This window comes from Salvelinus sp. IW2-2015, unplaced genomic scaffold, assembly GCF_002910315.2.
Source record: "Salvelinus sp. IW2-2015 unplaced genomic scaffold, ASM291031v2 Un_scaffold1068, whole genome shotgun sequence".
Classification (NCBI taxonomy): Eukaryota; Metazoa; Chordata; class Actinopteri; order Salmoniformes; family Salmonidae; genus Salvelinus; species Salvelinus sp. IW2-2015.
In genome coordinates, this window is record NW_019942714.1 from 210,467 (window position 1) to 233,450 (window position 22,984).

General features: G+C 44.9%; 1 protein-coding gene and 1 long non-coding RNA gene across 2 annotated transcripts; both read right to left on the reverse strand.

The window, feature by feature from the left end:
• Positions 1–809: 809 nt before the first annotated feature.
• Positions 810–6,993, reverse strand: LOC112069654 (uncharacterized). Its single transcript, XR_002893772.2, has 3 exons — positions 6,953–6,993; positions 2,045–2,175; positions 810–1,932 (listed from the first exon to the last, which is right to left on the reverse strand). It is a non-coding gene; the product is annotated as an uncharacterized lncRNA (long non-coding RNA).
• A 2,984-nt stretch (positions 6,994–9,977) lies between these two features.
• LOC112069648 (mucin-2-like) lies at positions 9,978–20,156 on the reverse strand. The gene is made up of 2 exons (XM_024137001.2): positions 15,187–20,156; positions 9,978–11,386 (listed from the first exon to the last, which is right to left on the reverse strand). Exons 1-2 carry the CDS (start codon positions 20,141–20,143, stop codon positions 10,677–10,679), a joined length of 5,667 nt encoding a protein of 1,888 aa, XP_023992769.1. The 5' UTR covers positions 20,144–20,156; the 3' UTR covers positions 9,978–10,676.
• Positions 20,157–22,984: the final 2,828 nt, after the last annotated feature.

Below are 22,984 nucleotides of genomic sequence, written 5' to 3' on the forward strand. Positions count from 1 at the left end.
TTGGCCCGTCTGAGATATGGCTTTTCTTTGCAACTCTGCCTAGAACTCTGCCCAGCATCCCGGAGTCGCCTCTGTTGACGTTGAGACTGGTGTTTTGCGGGTACTATTTAATGAAGCTGCCAGTTGAGGACTTGTGAGGCGTCCGTTTCTCAAACTAGACAATCTATTGTACTTGTTCTCTTGCTCAGTTGTGCACTGGGGCCTCCCACTCCTCTTTCTATTCTGGTTAGAACCAGTTTGCGCTGTTCTGTGAAGGGAGTAGTACACAGCGTTGTACGAGATCTTCAGTTTCTTGGCAATTTCCCACATGGAATAGCCTTCATTTCTCAGAACAAGAATAGACTGACAAGTTTCAGAAGAGAGTGTTTTGTTTCTAGCCATTTTGAGCCTGTAATCGAACCCACAAATGCTGATGCTCCAGATACTCAACTAGTCTCAAGGCGGCCAATTTTATTGCTTCTTTAAATCAGCACTACAGTTTTCAGCTGTGCTAACATAATTGCAAAAGGGTTTTCTAATGATCAATTAGCTAATCCAAGTTTAGCATTTTAAAAGGCTAACACAACGTGCCATTGGAACACAGGAGTGATGGTTGCTGATAATGCGCCTCTGTACGCCTATGTAGATATTCCATTTAAAAAATCTGCCAATTCCAGCTACAATAGTCATTTACAACATTAACAATGTCTACACTGTATTTCGGATCAATTTAATGTTATTTTAAATGGACATTTAAAAAAAAAATGTTCTTTCAAAAACAAGGACATTTCTAAGTGACCCCAAACCTTTGAATGGTAGTGTACATTACCCAACAAAATTGACAGAAAATCTATCCTTTCCATATCTATCCAATATAGACATCCTCTACAATCATTCACGCACAATTGCAACATAAGTGTACTGCCTGTAATCAAATGTAAGAAATTCGATGAAACAAATTAAATTTTAAATAAAACATAACGTTTAGAACGCATTAATTTGCATCAAGACTGTGTTGAGCATTTGGCCATAAATTCTCATCCATATCACAGTGAATGTCATTGTTCATGCACCGTGGGAAAAACCTTCTGGTATGGCGAATCCAAGCCTGACATTGGTCTGCATTAATATCGTTGCATGTCTCATCCATGGCCAGGAGGGTGGCATGCTCATGGGGATGTCGATCGTACACCTTCCACCTCCATACTGAAACTAAATACTCAAAAGGTTTGAGGAAAGGAGAGTATGTGGGCTGGTATAGGGTCATGAATCGGGGATGGGCCCAAAACCATGCCTGAACCAATTCAGCATGGTGGAACCTGGCATTGTCCAGCACAATGGCATAGGTGACCCCTTCACCTTGCCTGCCTGCTCAATTTCATTGAGAAACAATGAGGTGTGCAGCATTGTATGGTCCAAGTAATGTCCTACCACAACATCTTCAGAGAAGGCTGCGCACATAGAGATGTTTCCCCCAGGTTTTACAGGCACTTGGACAGTCGCCCGTTGGCCGATGATGATCCGCCCAAGGTGCCTTGTTTTGGCCAGGTTGAAGCCCACTTCATCAACAAAGATATACTTGTGATGGTTCACAGCAGCATCAAGCACCATCATCCTCTACATTTTTGGGGGAGTTAGTTATTTTTACAGTATAGTTTCAATATATTGTGAAGTAGCATGCGCATCAAATAATAACAATAATACAGTATATAGTGCTGTACCTGAACAAACTTGACCCACAGTTGTTTTACCCGGTTGTTAATTCTTTCAACAGGCAACATGTTAATGTATTTCATGCTGGAACACACATTGGCAAAGGTGACATCGTTCTCCTCAATGGCCTGCTTTATTRCAGACAGCCGTATGTCATTCCTGGCCCTCACCATTTCCACCACTGCCCAGTCCTGCTGGTRGGTCAGCATACGGCCACCACCATGTGTTCTCCTGTCAATTCTGAGGGTAGTATAGAGTATACTGTAACATGTTTAGTGAATTTACATGCATTACAATATGTAATTTACTGTAAATGTAATGATAATGCATAATGTATATCCTGCAGACTTACCAGTTTCTTGGCGAAATGTTCTCATGATCGAATTGACAGTTGATCTTTTCAGATTAATTCACACCAATCTGTCAGCCTCTTACCACATGGTCAACGACGATGTCCCGGACTTCATTAGATACAACAGTTACCTGCCAGTGGTGGAAAAAGTACTCAATTGTCATACTTGAGTAAAAGTAAAGATACCTTTATAGAAAATGACTCAAGTGAAGTCACCCAGTAAAATACTTCTTGAGTAAAAGTATTTGGTTTTAAATATACTTAAGTATCAAAAGTAAATGTAATTGCTAAAATATACTTAAGTATCAAAAGTAAAAGTATAAACCATTTCAAATTCCTTATATTAAGCAACCCAGACGGCACAATTGTATATTTTTAATTTTAATGACGAATAGCCAGGGGCACACTCCAACACTCAGACATAATTTACAAACAAAGCATGTGTGTTTAGTGAGTCTGCCAGATCAGAGGCAATAGGGATGACCTGGGTAGTTGTCTTGATATGTTTGTGAATTGGACAATTTTCCTGTCAAAATGTAACATGTACTTTTGGGTGTCAGGGAAAATGGAGTAAAAAGTACATTATTTTCTTTAGGAAAGTAGTGAAGTAAAAGTTGTCAAGAAATATAAGTAGTAAAGTAAAGTACAGATACCCCCCAAAATGACTTCAGTAGTACTTTAAAGTATTTTTACTTAAGTACTTCACTCCACTGCGTCTGCCTCTCTCTCTCTCTGATGTTCACCTATTTGATGGGGCCCATGCCCACCTCTTCTTCCTCTTCCTATCCCAGTCTGCTGTCCCCACTTGCTTTAATAGATCCACAGACGATGCAATTGCCATCGCACTGCACACAGGTATTCCTCTTGTCCAGATGGGATAGGTCAATGTAAGAATGCTGTTCATTGACTACAGCTCAGCCTTCAACATCATAGTACCCTCCAAGCTCATCATTAAGCCCTGGGTCTGAACCCCACCCTGTGCAACTGGGTCCTGGACTTCCTGACGGGCCAACCCTAGGTGGTGAAGGTAGGCAATAACACCTCCCCTACACTGATCCTCAACACTGGGGCCCCACAAGGATGCGTGCTCAGCCCTCTCATGTACTCCCTGTTCAACCATGACTGCGTGGCCACGCACGCCTCCAACTCAATCATCAAGTTTGCAGATGACAACAGTAGTAGGCCTGATTACCAASAATGATGAGACAGCCTACAGGGAGGWGGTGAGGGCCCTGGCGGAGTGGTGCCAGGAAAATAACGTCTCCCTCAATGTCAACAAAACAAAGGAGATGATCGTGGACTTCAGGAAACAGCAGGGGGAGCACCCCCCTATCCACATCGACGGGACAGTAGTGGAGAAGGGAGAAAGTTAAGTTCCTCGGTGTACACATCACGGACAAACTGAATTGGCCACCCACATAGACAGCGTGGTGAAGAAGGCGCAACAGCATGTCACCTAAAACTCTCAAACTTTTACAGGTGCACAATCGAGAGCATCCTGTTAGACTGTATCACTGCCTGGTATGGCAAAGGCACCGCCCTCAACCGCAAGGCTGTCCAGAAAGTAGTGCYGTCTGCAAAACGCATCACAGGGGGCAAACTACCTGCCCTCCAGGACACCTTCAGCACCCGATGTCACAGGAAGGCCAGAAAGATCATTAAGGATCCCCGCTATCATCCAGAAGGCAAGGTCAGTACAGGTGCATCAAAGCTGAGACCGAGAGACTGAAAAACAGCTTCTATCTCAAGGCCCTCAGACTGTTAAAAACAGTCATCARTAACATAGAAAGGCTGCTGCCAACATACAGACTAAAATCATTGGCCATTTAATAAATGGATTTAATAAAGGTATCACTACTCACTTTAAATATTGTTTACATATCCTACATAACTCATCTCATATGTATATATTGTATTTTATACAAGATGCAATAGATCTACTGCATCTTGCCTATGCCTCATGGCCATCGCGCATCCATACATTTATATGTACATATTATTTTTCCATCCCCTTACATTGTGTGTATAAGGTAGTCGTTGTGAATTTGTTAGATTACTTGTTAGATATTACTGCACTGTTGGAACTAGAAGCACAAGCATTTCGCTACACTCACATTAACATCTGCTAACCATGTGTATGTGACCAATAACATTTGATTTGAGCGGAGTAACAGGATGGTCCTACTTAAATTCGCTTTCGAAYWTACTTTACTTAGGACAGCTTATCAGCCGTACCAGTGATTGTCCGGGAGGTGAGTTTGTTTCCACCTCGTGTTGAGATTCAAAGTTCAAACCACTTTAAAATGTYCAGCTGCAGCTTCACGCTTTTCTGGTCTCGTGTTTTTTTCTTAACTCATCGATAATAGAGTTTGGTCGAAAGGGGCGGTTCCGGCAGGCTGGCACACTCTCTGACCTCACTCCGGGCGGTAACTACTCACTGTGCAAAGTTAGGTAAAACAATTATCTCTAATAGCTTCTCATATCACATCCCTCTCTTAACAAAAAGACTCATCATTTTTCATATTACATGCACAACGCAGAGTATGGAAACTTTATATATAGTACTTTACAAATTACTGTATTTCTTTTAGATTTTTTTATGACATCCCAAAATAACATTAGTGTTCTATAGATCGCCTCTGACCGTTCCCCACATTCTATGTTAGAAATATTGTTCCAGTATTCACTTTTGAATGTGTTAGAGGTTCAGTGGGGAAAAGTACATTCCTTTGATGAATCTTGAGAGCGRAGGCCTGAATCTTCTCCCTTGATTTACAACAGGGTGTGAGTTGTTAACCCCTACTAGTTTTTTCCTTCCCTCTCTAGGGTGAGAGGGGTTCTGATTGAAGTTATTCATTGCAAACCTGATCTGACCTATTTGGATTCTCGTGGACAGTCATGACAGTTATCATACATGTAATTTAGATGTTTATTCTTTCCAAACACAAACCAGTTTAAAATCTATAGGTTTATCAAATGGTTAAGTGATTATCCATTAAGCGCAGTTGGATTAACTGATGGTCAAATGTATTTAAACAAATGAGAAGAGAATCATATGAAAATTGTGAGCATTGCATTGTGAAAAGCAATTACTTTATATGAAATGTATTTCTAGATGAAACACTGATTAGATTTTGTGAAAAAGTTACTGTGTAATTTTGAGTGATCATCAAAAACAGCCTTTTTGATGATCCGTTTGAGTGGTGAAGTTACCACATACTTGTGAAAATAGTACCAAAGCAATAAAAAAAAACTAATACCTGTGAATTTAGAAGCACATTGGATGGCCATCGCTATAAACATGAAAAATAAAGTACAGTGGGGAGAACAAGTATTTGATACACTGCTGATTTTGCAGATTTTCCTACTTACAAAGCATGTAGAGGTCTGTAATTTTTATCATAGGTACACTTCAACTGTGAGAGACGGAATCTAAAACAAAAATCCAGAAAATCACATTGTATGATTTTTATTAACATTGAGTGTTAAAAAATGTACTCCTTAAAGCAGTATGAGAAGGAACTGGAGGTCATTCTGCACTCACTACAGAAAAATCTGGCGCTACAGTATTTAGCATTACATGGGAAGATTTTCAATGAATTATCAATAAATTAACTCACAACACTGACCCTGCATTGTAAATGTGGCACTGGCACTGACCCTGTAAATGGCTTACTTTCTGTTTTTTTCTTATTTCGTATTTCTTGTGTGTTTAAAAAAAACTTGACTTTATACTATTTTATATACGATAGTATGGCATAAGTCACACAATCCAATAGAGAGATTGGGATAAGGCAGAGAGCTCTGTAAATATTTAATCATTGGACATATGGAAGTGTAGCGGGTCTTATATGCACCACAGGAGAACCAAGAAATGAAGAGCGACACCACGGCTGTCTTTTAGGCTTTTATGTTGATCTGCAATAGTATTGTGAAAAGACAGGACAGGAACACATCAGTCTCCAATGCACCATCTGACAGGTTGTTCTTTCTCAGTGTTCTCAGACTCACACAATCACACATAAAGCCATAATGTATACTATAAAAGAATAACCAGTCCTTAATACAAAGAATGTATCATCTTAATTCTTAGACAATAGAACCATACCTGCAATAGTATTGTGAAAAGACAGGACAGGAACACATCAGTCTCCAATGCACCATCTGACAAGTTGTTCTACACAGGAGCATGAAGAAAGATAAAACACATATCCTGTCTCACATCCCCAATACATTGCTAGGTGCTTTCAGTGTTGCCAGTACCAAAATACAACAACGCATGTACAAAAACACTGCAACACAGACAAGTTACAACGTGAAATCGCCCCCATCCCGTTCAACCTTAGAGGACCAAACTACATCTCCCGTAATGCAACGCCAGCACCAGTCGGCAGCTCAGCTAACCGTCTGCATCACAGAAAGGCATGCTAGCTAGCAACAGCAGCACTTTTAGCACTCTGTAAACTATATTAATAACAACAATAAAACTGAAAGTTACATGTTTCAATAGTCTCACACTCCCTTATAACAATATCTACATTTTTTACATTTTTTAGTCATTTAGCAGACGCTCTTATCCAGAGCGACTTACAGTAGAGTGCATACATTTTATTACATTTTTTTTTTTTTTTTACATAAGGATATCCCTACCGGCCAAACCCTCCCTAACCCGGACAACGCTATGCCAATTGTGCGTCGCCCCACGGATCTCCCGGTTGCGGGGCTGGGACAGAGCCTGGGCTCTGTCCCAGCCCAGCCTGGGCGCGAACCCAGAGACTCTGGTGGCGCAGCTAGCACTGCGATGCAGTGCCCTAGACCACTGCGCCACCCGGGAGATTTACAGCATTAATCTTGGGATGTTTTATTTATTTCACGTTATGGATTTATGGAGTAATCTGCAACACATACCTTTTTCTCTCAGTGTTTTCTCGGACTGAGGAGAACGGGAGGAGAACGGGAGCTACGGTACCAGGGGTTAGTAGGTGATGTTGGCAAGCACCCAGATGAAATAAAATACATTTAATGAAACAAAACCCGAAGATGTTAACATCATTCAGCTACTGACTCCCCCCTCCTGTCTGAACTTGGAATATCCCTGTTCGCGGGCTTTGGCCACTGACCCTCAACCTGGTTGTTCTGTTCTGCGTTGTGTACTATTCTAATAATTTGAAGTTTGATAACCATTTTAACTCTACTACAGAAGCACGACAGCACTGACTTCAAGAAATGGGTCAATGCACAACTTCCTTAGACGTTCTGATGTACCATACTGTACTATGACTAAGTGGATCTAAGTCTAGATGATGACTACACAACATGTAGTATTTTTTTTATTTAACTAGGCAAGCCAGTTAAGAACAAATTCTTATTTACAATGACGGCCTACCAAAAGGCAAATGTCGGTAATAGATTTGATCGAGGACACATTGCTTCTTTGGAACTGCATTGGATTCCTATTCCATGATGGATGCGTTGTTTGCTAAGCTTTCCACCAAAATGTTGTTGCAGTTTTATTTCATAGCATTTCTGCCATGTAAATAGAGCATCAAGTTCTATTCCGAGCTCTGGCTTTAGGAACCAAAGCTCACACTCTGCAAACACACACACACACACAGTAAACACTGCATCTCTTAAAAAGCCACAGGGAAATTCCTTTCCTCTCTTCTCCCTGAGATTGCAATAAAGTGTCAGCCACAGTTAGAAAGAAAGGGGAGAAGGAGGGGAAAAAACTTGCAAACTTGGACAGTGTTGCTTAAACAAGTGGCCTTGAATAATAATTCAGGGGAACAGATATGAGAGAAGACAGACAAATGAAAGCTAGATGGGAGCATATACTGTACTGTAGGTTAAGTAATGTGTTTAAGCTGTGGCACTCATTCATAGACACAGTACATGATAGTAACAGGTAAATACTGTACATAGAGGTACAGAATACTGGATAGAGCAAGACAACATAACTTAAGCCTCTTGGATCAAATAGATGGTGTTCATGTTGAGTCATGCTGACTATAAGCAGTGTACTGTAAAAGTCCTTACTATCAGCCTACTAACACTGCAGCAGTGGTGTAAAGTACAAAAGTAAAAATACTTGAAAGTACTGCTCAAGTAGTTTTTGTGGGGTATCTGTACTTTACTATTTATATTTTTGCCTACTTTTACTTCACTACATTCCTCAAAAACATTATGTACTTTTTACTCCATATATTTCCCTGACACCCAAAAGTACTCTTTACATTTTGAATGCTTAGCAGGACAGGAAAATTGCCTAATTCACACACTTATCAAGAGAACATCCCTAGTCATCCCTACTGCCCCTGATCTGGCGGACTCACTAAACACATGCTTCGTTTGTAAATGATGTCTGAGTGTTGGAGCATGCCCCTGGCTATCTGTAAATTTAAAAAACAAGAAAATGATGCTTTCTGGTTTGTTTATATTTGAAAATATTACATTTACTTTTGATATTTAAGTACGTTTAAAACCAAATACTTTTAGATTTACAGTGGCAAATACAGTGGCTTCCTCCTTGCTGAGCAGCCTTTCAGGTTATGTCAATATAGGACTCGTTTTACTGTGAATATAGATACTTTGTACCTGTTCCCTCCAGCATCTTCACAAGGTCCTTTGAAGTTGTTCTGGGATTGATTTGCACTTTTCGCACCAAAGTATGATCTCTAGGAGACAGAATGCGTCTCCTTCCTGAGCGGTATGACGGCTGCACGGTCCATTGGTGTTTATACTTGCGTACTATTGTTTGTACAGATGAACGTGGTACCTTCAGGCGTTTGGAAATTGCTCCCAAGGATGAACCAGACTTGTGGAGGTCTTGGCTGATTTCTTTTGATTTTCCCATGATGTCAAGCAAAGAGGGACTGCGTTTGAAGGTAGGCCTTGAAATGCATCCATAGGTACACCTCCAATTGACTCAAATTATGTCAATTAGCCTATCAGAAGCTTCTAAAGCCATGACATCATTTTCTGGACATTTCCAAGCTGTTTAAAGGCACAGTCAACTTAGTGTATGTAAACTTCTGACCSACTAGATTTGTGATTACTTGTGTCATGCACAAAGTAGATGTCTTAACCGACTAGCCAAAACTATAGTTTGTTAACAAGAAATTTGTGAAGTGGTTGAAAAACGATGTTTTAATGACTCCAACCTAAGTGTATGTAAACTTCCGACTTCAACTGAATACAATGTGCGACTTTATTTATTTATCTTTAATCAATTGCTCACTGACATTTAAATATAGTTGTAAAGATGAACAAATAATCTGCAAATCATGAACATGAATGCCTTATAAATTATGTATTAATCAATGGCTTTTGATTCAATTTATTATAAAGTGTTGCCTTCTGATTTAATAATATGGTAATTTAGCAGATGCTCTCTTGTTCTCTTTCACTTGAGTTACCTGTGTTCGTTTTTTCTTCTCTTTCAACTCTCTCTCTCTGTATCATCTCTCCTTCCTATAGCCTTTCTACACCCTTCCGGCAGTGATCAATCAAATGGTTCTTCTCTCACATGTTGATGGAAGTGTGAGATGCGCTAATCACGATGAGTTTGGGAGAAATGATCTCTACATGCTGTTTGTCATCACTCTAGTGGAAAGTTGCTTTGATCTGAATTGAATGTTGTTTTTAACTTTATTTTCTCCACAACTCTACTTCTGTACAGGTTCTTACTGGAGTTCAACTTTTGTGGGTTGTGGCGCTCGTATTACGTTGTAGACGGTAAATTATGCTCTTAATACTTTACGTGACAAAGGCCATTGCAAAGAGGATATTTGGATACATACCTGTGGAGGGAGAGTCTTTACGTGCTAGCTGAGAGGTTTGCATAGAAAGTCTACAAGTTATATATGTATAGTCAACACCATGGTGAGACTGAACACATCAACAAAGGAATTAAGTTCTGTTTTATTGACCTCGTTTAATTTTTCCCGTAAAAAATACTGAGAATAAAAAAACATTACAACAATCAATCGTCAGTCAATCATTCCAGTACAATTTAAGAGATTTTGTCCATCTCTTCATTACCCTCCTCAAAGAGTATTTCTCTTTCTCGTCACAGGAGAAAGACTTCTATGAAACCGTTTTCCAACAATTCTTTCACACTGTAACCTTACATAGATAATAAGAAGACATCTTATAAATTACTTCAGGAACTCTGAACATCTTTTCCACAGTTTGAGTGTTCCATTTGAAACCATAAACCATGGTGTTTCGTTTCAGACCACTAAGTGGCAGTATTTTACCAACAGAGCAGGCTTTTCCGAGGCCCACTAATACTAGGTGTTAAGATTTAGGTGTTGTTGACCCGCCTGAATCAGAGATTTAATATTTGAAAGAGTAAATAAAATGATGGAATATATTAAAATTGCTTGTTAAACAAAAGGCATTATAAACCCCCAAAATATGAAACAGCAGTACAATCCGAATGTTTCCATTTGCGTATCAAACAGTGCTCCTCCCTAAAGAAATCTTATTTTTAACATTGAGCATTTCATCTGCTTTTTCCTGCTTTTGTCATGGACCCATTGAAAAATCTCGGAGGCCTCATAGGGGTCCCCGGCCCCCCTATTTGAGAATTGCAACAACTGAGAACTCCAACCGAGGAGCCAGCCGTAGATCACTTTGCATAGCCCCTTGGCCTGATCATCATTCTGACAGTCTTGAAAGATTGTCTGTCATTAGTCGGGTAGTACTCTGTGGATATGTTATGCCACGTCCCCCAGTAGATCCCGTTCCGCACCCCTTTGTATTTTCCCACATAATATCTCCCGTTGAGGTTGGAAGCCATGCAGGCGTCAAACCACCAACCTGAGCTGTAGTAGGCCCCACAGTTCCCTGAAGGGTAGCGGTCATAGTCCCTGTCAGGAGTCGTAAAGAACCGGTTGTTGTGGTCGTAACTCTTGCTAAATTGAAGTGCATCTCCTGCCGTGCCCGAGTACCCACCCACAGACAGGCGGTAGCGTAGCCGCTCGCCAGCCACACGGAAGAGCCTGTACTCTGCGTACTCCATCATGCCGTTAAAGTCCTCCAGCTCCACCCTAAGGACCATCACCCTGTTTCGGGTCAGCAGGTGGATGTGGTCGTTGCCCAGCCAGAACTCCCCAACCATCAGGTCACCGAAGCCCGTCCGGTATTCAGCCCAGGTCCGGTTGAAGTCCACACTGCCATCCTGACGGAGCTGAATGACGGTCCACCCTCCGCCATGAGACTCCATGTCACAGAACACTGCAATGGTTCCGTTCTTAGGGTCAGGGGTCACTTGGTAGACTCTGCTCTTCCTCTCCCCCCTGGCCATGTGGTCAGAGCAGTCTCTGGGTGCCATGGTAACTGTTGAGTGGAAGGATAGTGGAATGAGAAAATTAGATTGGAGTAGTCTGTAATCCTTGTTGAAGAAAAGGTGCCTTGCAGCATAACACAAATATACATGTTCTTACTGTAGGCCTACAGAAACTAAACTGGTTAAATTAAGGTTATTTTATTTTTTGCAAACAAAATACAATATTTCACACATTTGATACTATACACACAAGATTAGAATATGATTGTATCATGCAGAAATAGCTAGGATTTATCGGTTACCATAAATTTGAAGTCTTTTTATGTTAAAGAAAATGTCCCTGAAACAGATTTCAGTTAAATGTCAATTAGAGTTAAGTCGGTAAGACATTTAGGTGCTTGGCTTAAAGTGGCCTTGTACATTAATAAAAAGCTAGCAATAGCTTTGTGTGACACTTAATTTGTTATTTGATATATGTGCCACTCATCAATAACAATGTGTGTTTAAGCTGACTATGACCTAAAAGCATGCTCTGCACAGTTGCACCTTGATCCCCATTTAAGCCACACACACTCACAGACATGCACATGCTCACATATATAKATTCTTAATTTAACAGAGAATAACCACAAACCACACAACATCTGTTACAAAGATGATGATCTCAAACCTCCACCACATTATAATAGGCTCATTAAACATCACCTTAGGTCGCTTGGACTTCAGAGTTACAATCCTCATAATTTATAATGGAGATGATATCACACTGATATAAAGTTGATTGAACAATATAAAAAAGAAATCCAGAACAACATTGTTCCAATCACAACAATATATTTTCCAGTCACAATTTCCACTGTTATCTGCCATAACCTAGGCTACACTGTTTCAATAGAAGTTTATAATTTATCTTAACCAATGGGGAAAGGAATAGGGTTTTTGTACTTATGTGGGATCTTAATTTGATCAATCTGTTGCAGGATGTCTTTTCTGCAATGCAGGACATTTAAAACTTGTAGTGTATTTGAGGTTCAAAAAGGCTTCTTTTTGTAATTTGTAATTTCCACTTAGACGTGTCATACTTGATTTTCCATTATGAAAAATGTATTAACCTCTACAAAAATGTCCATTAATTATAATCCACATAATAATTACAATTTCCTGTTGCTGCAGGATTATTTTCCTGCTGTAGCAAACTGGCTCAAATGAAGATCCTACATCTGTGTAGGCTGTAGTCAGAATTTGTAGTGCCGTATTTGTATAGCCCGATTCTATTAAGTTTACCAAAAAAATGGCATCTTAATAACTTAATAACAGTGAATATGCTMATTCGGTGAGCGAGTTCATTAGGAAGTGCATTGACGATGTCGTACCCACAGCAACGATAAAAACATTCCCAAACCAGAAACCGTGGATTGACGGCAGCATTCGCGTGAAACTGAAAGCGCGAACCACMGCTTTTAACCAGGGCAAGGTGACCGGAAGCATGACCGAATACAAACAGTGTAGCTATTCTCTCRGCAAGGCAATCAAACAGGCTAAGTCTCAGTACAGAGACAAAATCGAGTCGAAATTCAACAGCTCAGACACAAGAGGTATGTGGCAGGGTCTACAGTCAATCACGGATTACAAAAAGTAGAAAAACACCCGTCGAGGACCAGGATGTCTGCTCCCAGACAGGCTAAACAACTTTTTGCCCGCTTTGAGGAACAATACAGTGCCACTGACACGGCCCCCACCAAAACCTGCGGTCTCCTTCACTGCAGCCGAGGTGAGTAAAACATTTAAACGTGTTAACCCTCGCAAGGCTGCAGGCCCAGACGCATTCCCGCTCGGTCCTCAGAGCATGCGCAGCAACCAGCTGGCTGGTGTTTACGGACATATCATCAATCCTATCCCAGTCTCTGTTCCCACATGCTTCAAAGGCCACCAATGTTCCTTTCCCAAAAACTAAAGTAAACTGAGCTAAACGACTACCGCCCTCAGCACTCACTTCCGTCATCATTGAAGTGCTTTGAGAGACTAGTCAAGGACCATATCACCTCCACCCTAGCGGACACCCTAGACCACACTCAATTTGCTTACCGACCCAATAAGGTCCACAGACGACGCAATCGCAACCACACTGCACACTGCCCTAACCCATCTGGACAGAGGAATACCCATTGAGAATGCTGTTCATCGATTACAGCTCAGCATTTAACACCATAATACCTCCAAACTCTTCATCAAGCTACCCTGGCGTCTCACCCGCCCTGATGCAACTGGGTCCTGGACTTCTGACGGGCCGCCCCCAGGTGTGAGGTAGGATAACAACATCTCCACCCCGCTGATCCTCAACACTGGGCCCCACAAGGTGGCGTTCTGCCCTCTCCTGTTACTCCCTGTTCACCCACGACTGCCGTGCCATGCACGCCTCCAACTCAATCATCAAGTTTCGGGTGCACTACAGTGGTGTAGCTTTATTACCAAACAACGACGAGACGGCCTACAGGGAGGATGTGAGCCCTCGGAGTGTGCTGTCAGGAAAATAACCTCATACTCAACGTCAACAAAACAAAGGAGATGATTGGACTTCAGGAAACAGCAGAGGGAGCACCCCCCTATCCACATGACGGGTCAGTAGTGAGAGAAGGAGAAGTTTTAAGTTCCTCGTGTACACATCACGGACAAACTGAATTGGTCACCCACACAGACAGCGTTGTGAAGAAGCGCCAGCACGCTCTTCAACCTCAGGAGGTGAGAAATTCGCTTTCATCAACCAAAAGCACTCACAAACTTCTACAAATGCACAATCGAGAGCATCCTGTCGGGCTGTATCACCGCCTGGTACGGCAACTGCCTCGCCCACAACCGTAAGGCTCCTCAGAGGTAGTTGGTCTGCAGAACGCATCACCAGGGGCAAACTACCTGCCCTCAGACACCTACACCACCCGATGTCACAGGAAGGCCATAAAAGATCATTCAGACAACACACCCAACCACTGCCTGTTCACCCGCTATCATCCAGAAGCGAGTCCAGTAACAGGTGCACTCAAAAGCGGGGACCGAGAACTGAAAAACAGCTTCTATCTCAAGCCACTCAGACTGTTAAACAGCCACCACTAACATTTAGCGGCCGCTGCCAACATACTGACTCAACTCCAGCCACTTTAAAAATGGGAATTGATGGAAATTATGTAAAAATGTACCACTAGCCACTTTAAGCAATGCCACTTAATACAATGTTTACATACCCTACATTACCCATCTCATATGTATATACTGTACTCTATATCATCTACTGCATCTTGCCATCTTTATGCAATCCATGTACCACTAGCCACTTTAAACTATGCCACTTTATGTTTACATACCCTACAGTACTCATCTCATACGTATATACCGTACTCTATACCATCTACTGCATCTGCCATGCCGTTCTGTACCACCACTCATTCATATATCTTTATGTACATATTCTTTATCCCTTTACACTTGTGTGTGTGTGTAAGGTAGTAGTGTGGAATTGTTAGGTTAGATTACTGTTGGTTATTACTGCATTGTCGGAACTAGAAGCACAAGCATTTCGCTACACTCGCATTAACATCTGCTAACCATGTGTATGTGACTAATAAAATTTGATTTGAATAGCCTTTCTGGATCTTGCTTTGAAAAATTCAACACATTTGGTAGCTATCTACTATAGGCTACCTGGTACCAAATAATACATAACACGGCTTGATTCAGTGAACCCGTAAGAAAGCTCAAACTAAACTTTATGTAATTATCAATTACAATGTAATTATCATAATTCCATTTAAATAGCAGACAATAGCATGTAAAGTAAAATATAATTGATTTATCTTACCTCCTGGTGAAATCTGTGCAGGGCTTTGAGGCTGGTTCTCCGTCCTGTTAGTCTTGCTGCCTACCTGGTCCTTCTCTGTGAGCAGGTTTAGCCCAGGACGGACCTTTGGATGCCCTCCTCGAGAGACCTTTGGCCCTCCGCTTGTATTCTTTGTGTCATTCAGACTAGCAGATACCTGGCTGGTCTTCACACGCAGTTCTCTCACACTGGGGGTGGAAGACTCCGGTATGGGGCTGGGGGTAGGGGAGTCGGGGCTGGGGGTTGTAGGGCTATGGATAGAGTTGGCCAATGGAATGGGACTAGTAGTGGTAGTTTTGGGGCTAGGCCTTGTGCTAAATTGTTGCCTTGAGCTGGTCTTTTTTAGACTGGCGATAGTAGTGGTCATTGTGACAGGGCTAGTGGATATTTTCCAGCTAGTGCTAGAGATTATTTTTGAGCTAGAGCTGAGGGTAGTTTGTTGGTTAGGTCTTGTAGTTCTTGAGCCAGGGCTTGTGGCCGTTTGTGGGCTGGGGTCAGTCATAGTCCTTTGGCTATTGGATGTCTTGGGGCTAGGTGTGGAGGAAGTGGTCCTTGGACCTTGGGTGGTAGTTTTGGGCCAAGGCTTTGGAGCAGGTCTGGGCTTCAGCACAGGCTTTGGTCTTGGTCCAGGTTTAGGTGTTCGGTCTGGAATAGGTCTTGGGTCTGGTTTGGGCTTTGTGCCAGGTTTAGGCTTACGTTCAGGTTTACGCTTTAGGCCAGGTCTGGTAGTTGTTGTGCTGGGTTCTAGCTTTTGGGCAGACTTTGTTTCAGGACTGATGCTGATACTGGTGGTCCTTGAACTGGAACTTATGGAGGTTGTGGTTGCTGGAGTTGGACTGATTGTTTTGCTGCTTGAGCTGGAAGAGTTGGTCCAAATTCTTGAACTGGTGATCTTTGAGCTAGTGTTAGTGGTGGTTGTGGGTTCTGGAGTTGGGCTACCGCTGGTGCTGGTCCCGATGCTGAGCCTGAAGGTTCTGTAGTTCATCCTGGATCCTGGACTAGTGACCTTTGGGTTAGGATTAGTGGTGATTCTGGTTGCTGAAAATGAGCTCAGTGTTGTACTGCTTCGGCTTGAGCTGGAAGGGCCATTCCGGATGCTTGGACTGGTGTTCGTTGGGCCAGGGCTACTGGTGGTGCTGTTTAGACTAGTACTGGTCCTGGTGTCACGTAGAGTGGGGCTGGTAATGCTGATCTCCGGGCTGAAGCTGGTAGTCCTGAAGCTTGAACTGGTAGTATTGGAGCTTGGGCTATGGATAGTGGTAAGAGATGGGTCAGGCCTGGGAGTGATTTTGGGGCTGGAAGAACTAGTAGGATTGGGTGGTCTGGGCTTTAGGACAGACTTTGGTTTTGGTCTTGGTTTGGGTCTTAGGCCTGGAATAGGCCTTGGGACTGGTTTGGGATTTGGTTCAGTTTCAGGCCTTAGGTCATCTTTAGGCTTTAGGCTGGGTCTGGACTGTAGGCCTGGTCTGGGTTGTGGCCCAGATTCTGGCTTTGTGCTAAGTCTGGGGATCCACTTGGACCTGGTGATCGTTGGGCTGGGTCTAGGATTTTGGTCAGACTTTGTCGCATGGCCGGAGCTGGCGCTGATGCTCAGCGAGCTGAGTCTAGTAAAGCTGGTTGATGGGCTGGGGTTAGTGGCGGAGGAGCTGGCCTTGATAATTGGATTGGTGGTGGTTGTAGTTGCTGGAGTGGGACTACTGCTGGTTCTGGCCCCAGGGCTAAGGCTAGTGGTGGTGGTTGAAGTTGAGCCGGGTTTGAGTGTGGTCTTTGGTCCTGAACTGGAGAAGCTAGTCGGGCTGGGTGGTCTGGGCTTTAAGACTGGTTTAAGCTTTGATCCAGGTTTAGGCTTTGAACTTGGAATAAGCCTCCGGCCTGGTTTGTGCTTTTGGTCTGGTTTGGGTTTTAGGCCAGGTTTGGGCTTAATGCTAAATCTGGGGGTTGTTGAGCTGGGTTCAGGATGTTGGGCAGACTTTGACTCAGGACTGATGCTGGTACTGGTGGTCCTTGAGCTGAGGCTAGTGAAGCTGGTGCTTGAGCTGGGGCTAGTGGTGGTTTTGGTTGCTGGAGTTGGGCTTAGTGTGATGCTTCTTGAGCTGGAAGAGCCTGTCCGGATGCTTGAACTGGTGATCTTTGGGCTAGAGCTAGTGGTGGTTGTGGTTGCTGGAGAGTGACTTGATGTGGTTCTGCTGAGACTTCCTGAACTGGGGGTTGTAAAGCTAATCCCAAGGCTGGAGCTGGTAGTCCTGGAGTTTGGACTTGGGGTCTTTGGGCTGAGGCTAGTGGGGATGTCTGGAGTCGAGCCAGGTCTGGGAGTGGTCTTTGAGATGGAGCTTGGGGAGCTGGTTGGATTGGGTGGTCTGGGCTTTAAGTCAGGTGTGAGCTTTGGTCCAGGTTTGGGTATGGGTCCTGGAATAGGCCTTAAGCCTGGTTTAGGCTGTAAGCCAGGTCTGGGAGTCAACCAGAACCTAGTTCTGGAGCTTGGATGGGTGGTCCTTGAGCTAGGTCTAGCAGTGGTTGTAGTTCCTGGAGTGGGGCTACCACTACTGCTACTGCTGATGCTGACCCCAGGGCTGGAACTAGTGGTCTTGTAGCTTGGGTTAGTAATCTTTGTGGTAGTGCCTGGAGAGGAGCCTGGTGTGGTGCTACTTTGGGTGGTACTTGTCCGCGTGGTCTGCCAACTGTGGCTTGTGATCCCAGGGCTGAGGCTAGTGGTCGGGGTTATGTTACTGGTCTTAGGGTTGAGGCTGGTTGGGCTGGGTGGTCTGGGCTTTAGGATGGGCTTTGATTGTGGTCCAGGTTTAGGCCTTAGGCCTGGAATAGGCTTTGCGCCTGGTTTGTTCTTTAGACCAGGTTTAGACTTCAGGCCAGGTTTGGGCTGTAGGTTAAGTCGAGACTGTAGGCCAGGTGTGGGCTTGATCCTAAGTCTGGCAGTTGTTGTGTTTGTTTCAGGGTTTTGGACAGACATTGTCTCAGGGCTGGAGCTGGTACTGGTGGTCCTTGAGCTGAGGCTAGTGAAGCTGGTCCTTGGGCTGTGGCTAGTGGTGGTTGTTGCTTCTTGAGTTGAACTTGAGCTGGAAGAGCTGGTCGGGATGCTTGAACTGGAAGTCTTTGGGATAGCGCTAGTGATGGTTACTGGAGAGTATCCCGGTGTGGTGCTGCTTTTGCTGGTACTTTTCTTAGTGGTCTGTTGACTGGGTCTTGTAAAGCTGATCTCAGGGCTAAAGCTTGTGGTGGTGGTTGAAGTTGAGACAGTTCTTGGATAGGTTTTTGGGTTAGAGCTAGATGAGCTGGTTGGTTTGAGTGGTCTGGGCTTCAAGACAGGCTTTGGTTTTGGTCCAGGTTTGGGTCTAGGGCCTGGAATGGGTTTTGCACCTGCTTTRGGCTTTAGGCCAGGTCTGGGCTTTATCCTAGGTCTGGTAGTCATTGTGATGTGTTCAAGGTTTTGGGCAGATGTAATCTCAGGGCTGGAGCTGGTACTGGTGGTCCTTGAGCTAAGGCTAGTGAAGCTGGTCCCTGAGCTGCGGCTAGTGGTAATTGTAGTTGCTGGAGTTGAACTTGATGGCGTGGGCTTTAAGACAGGCTTTGATTTCGGTCCAGGTTTTTGTCTGTGGCCTGGAATAGGCTTTGCACCTGGTTTTAGCTTTAAGCTGGGTGTGGGGGTCCACAAGGACCCAATTCTGGCACTTGAACTGGTGGTCCTTGGGCTAGATCTAGCAGTGGTTGAATTTCTTAGAGTTGGGCCACTGCTACTGTTGGCCCTAGGGCTGGAACTAGTCGTCCTATAGCTTGGGCCGGTAATCGTTGAGCTAGGCTTGGTGGTGGTGGCTGAAGAGTGTCCCAGTGTGGTGCTACTTTGGCTGGGTTTTGCACCTGGTTTTGGCTTTAGGCCAGGTCTGGGCTTAATCCTAGGTCTGGTAGTCATTGTGCTGGGTTCAGGGTTTTGGGCAGATGTCGTCTCAGGGCTGGAGCTGGTACTGGTGGTCCTTGAGCTGAGGCTAGTGAAGCTGGTCCTTGAGCTGATCCCTGGGCTGGAATTGGTAGTAAAGGAGCCTGGACTGGTGATATTTGGGCTGAGGTTTGTGCTGGTGTCTAGAGTTGAGCCAGTCATGGAAGTTGTCTCTGGGACGGCTAGGGAAGAGCCAGTTGAGCTTGATGGTGTGGGCTTTAGGACAGGCTTTGATTTTGGTCCAGGTTTGGGTCTGGGGCCTGGAATAGGCCTTGCACCTGGTTTTGCCTTTAGACTGGGTCTGGGGGTCCACCGGAACCCAATTCTGGAGCTTGGACTGGTGGTCCTTGTGCTAGGTCTAGTGGTGGTTGTAGTTCCTGTAGTTGAGCTACTGCTAATGCTGTCCCCAGGGCTGGAACTAGCAGTCTTGTAGCTTGTGCTAGTAATCTTTGAGCTTGGACTATTGGTGCTGGCTGAAGAGTATCCCGGTGTGGTGTTGCTTCGGCTGGTACCTTTCTTAGTTGTCTGTAGATTGGGTCTTGTAAAGCTGATCCCAGGGCTATGCCAAGTAGTGGTTGTTGAAGTTGAGCCAGTTCTGTGATAGGTCTTTGGGCTAGAGCTGGAGGAGCTTGTTGGGCTGAGTGGTCTGGGCTTTAGGACAGGCTTTGATTTTGGTACAGGTTTTGGTCTGGGGCCTGGAATGGGTTTTGTGCCTGGTTTGGGCTTTTGGCCAGGTTTGGGGTGTAGGCCAGGTCTGGGCTTAATCCTAGGTGTGGTAGTCATTGTGTTGGGTTCAGGGTTTTGGGCAGATGTCGTCTCAGGGCTGGTACTGGTGGTTCTTGAGCTGAGGCTAGTGAATCTGGTCCTTGGGCTGCGGCTAGGGGTGGTTGTAGTTGCTMGAGTTGAACTTGAGCTGGAAGAGCTGGTTGGGACGCTTGAACTGGAAGTATTCGGCCTAGGGCTAGTAGTGGTTACTGGAGAGTGTCCCGGCATGGTGTTGCTTTTGCTGGTGCTTTTCTTAGTGGTCTGTAGACTGGGTGTTGTACAGCTGATCCCAGAGCTAAGGCTAGTGGTGGTGGTTGAAGTTGAGCCAGTTCTTGGATAGGTCATTGGGATTGAGCTTGATGAGCTGGTTGGGCTGGGTGGTCTGGGCTTTAGGACAGCCTTTGGTGTTGGTCCAGGTTTGGGTTTGGGTCTGGGGCCTGGAATGTGTTTTGCTCCTGTTTTGGGCTTTATGCCAGGTCTGGGCTTAATCCTAGGTTTAGTAGTCATTGTGCTGGGTTTAGGGTTTTGGGCAGATGTCATCTTGGAGCTGGTACCGGTGGTTCTTGAGCTGAGGATAGGGAAGCTGGTTCCTGGGCTGCGACTAGTGGTGGTTGTAATTGCTGGAGTTGAACTTGAGCTGGCAGAGCTGGTTGGGATGCTTGAACTGGAAGTCTTTGGGCTAGTGATGGTTGCTGGAGAGTGTCTTGTCGTTGTGCTGTTAAGACTCCCTAGGCTGGGGCTTGTATTATTAATCCCTGGGCTGGAGCTGGTAGTGCAGGAGCCTGGAGTGGTGGTACTTGGGCTGAGGCTTGTGCTGTTGTCTGGAGTTGAACCAGGTCTGGGAGTGATCTCTGGGTCAGAGCTGGAAGAGACAGTTTTCCTTGATGGTGTGGGATTTTGGACAGGCTTTGGTTTTGGTCTAGGTTTTGTTCTGGGGCCTGGAATAGGCTTTGCACCTGGTTTTGGCTTTAGGCCAGGTCTATGGGTCCACAAGGACCCAATTTTTGTGCTTGGACTGGTGGTCCTTGGGCTAGATCTCGCGGTGGTTGAAGTTCCTGGAGTTGGGCTACTGGTACTGCTGACCCCATGGCCGGAACTAGTTGTCTTGAAGCTTGGGCTGGTAATCTTTGAGCTAGGACTAGTGGTGGTGGCTGAAGAGTGTCCCAGTGTGGTGCTGCTTTGGTTGGTACTTGACTTAGTGATCTGTAGACTGGGTCTTGTAAAGCTGATTCCAGGGCTAAGGCTAGTGGTGATGATTGAAGTTGAGCCAGTTCTGGAAGTGGTCTTAMGGTTGAAGCTGGAGGAGCTGGTTGGGCTGGGTGGTCTGGGCTTTTGGACAGGCTTTGGTTTTAGTCCAGGTTTGAGTCTGGGGCCTGGAATGGGTTTTGTAACTGGTTTGGGTTTTGTGCCTGGTTTGGGCTTCATGCCAGGTCTGGGCTTAATCCTAGGTCTGGTAGTCATTGTGCTCGGTTCAGGTTTTTGAGCAGATGTCGTCTCGGGGTTGGTACTGGTACTGGTGGTCCTTGAGCTGAGGCTAGTGAAGCTGGTTCCTGGGCTGCGGCTAGTGGTTGTTGTTGCAGTAGTTGAACTTGAGCTGGAAGAGCTAGTTGGGATGCTTGAACTGGAAATATTTGGGCGAGAGCTAGTGGTGGTTGCAGGAGAGTGCCTTGCCATTGTACTTCTAAGACTGCCTAGACTGGGGCTTGTATTACTAATCCTTGGGCTGGAGCTGGTAGTAAAGGATCCTGGTCTGGTGATATTTGGGCTGAGGCTTGTGCTTTTGTCTGGAGTTGAGCCAGGTCTGGGAGTGATCTCTGGGACAGAGCTGGAAAAGCCAGTTGGGCTTGATGTTGTGGGCTTTAGGACAGGCTTTGGTTTGGGTCCAGGTTTTGTTCTGGGGCCTGGAATAGGCTTTGCACCTGGTTTTGGCTTTAGGCCAGGTCTATGGGTCCAAAATAACCCAATTCTGGCACTGCTGGCCCCAGGGCTGGAACTAGTTGTCCTGTAGCTTGGGCTGGTAATCTTTGAGCTRGGACTAGTTGTGGTGGCTGAAGAGTGTCCCAGTGTGGTGCTGCTTTGGTTGCTACTTGTCTTAGTGGTCTGTAGACTGGGTCTTGCAAAGCTGATTCCAGGGCTAAGGCTAGTGGTGGTGGTTGAAGTTGAGCCAGTTCTGTAAGTGGTCTTAGGGTTGAAGCTGGAGGAGCTGGTTGGGCTGGGTGGTCTGGGCTTTAGGACATGCTTTGGTTTTTGTCCAGGTTTGTGTCTCTGGCCTGGAATGGGTTTTGTGCCTGGTTTAGGCTTTAGTCTGGGCTGTAGGCCTGGTCTGGGCTTAATCCAAGGTTTGGTAGTCACTGTGTTGGGTTCAGGGTTTTGGGCAGATGTTGTCTCGTGGCTGGGACTGGTACTGGTGGTCATTGGGCTGCGGCTTGTGGTGGTTGTAGTTGCTGGAGTTGAATTTGAGCTGGAAGAGCTGGTCGGGATGCTTGAACGGGAAGTCTTTGGACTAAGCCTTGTGGTGGATACTGAAGAGTGTCCCGGTGTGGTGCTGCTTTTGCTGGTACTTGTCTTAGTGGTCTGTAGACTGGGTATTGTACAGCTGATCCCAGGGCTAAGGCTAGTGGTGGTGGTTGAAGTTGAGCCAGTTCTTGGATAGGTCTTTGGGCTAGAGCTTGATGAGCTGGGTCGTCTGGGCTTTAGGACAGACTTCGGTGTTGGTCCAGGTTTGGGTCTGGTGCCTGGAATGGGTTTTGCTCCTGGTTTGGGCTTTAGGCCAGGTCTGGGCTTAATCCTAGGTCTGGTATTCATTGTGCTGTGTTCAAGGTTTTGGGCAGATGTCATCTTAGGGCTGGAGCTGGTACTGGTGGTCCTTGAGATGAGGCTAGTGAAGCTGGTTCCTGGGCTGCTGCTAGTGATGGATGTAATTGCTGGAGTTGAACTTGAGCTGGAAGAGCTAGTCTGGATGCATGAACTGGAAGTCTTTGGGCTAGTGGTGGTTGCTGGAGAGTGTTTTGGCGTTGTGCTGTTAAGACTCCCTAGACTATGGCGTGTATTACTAATCCTTTGGCTGGA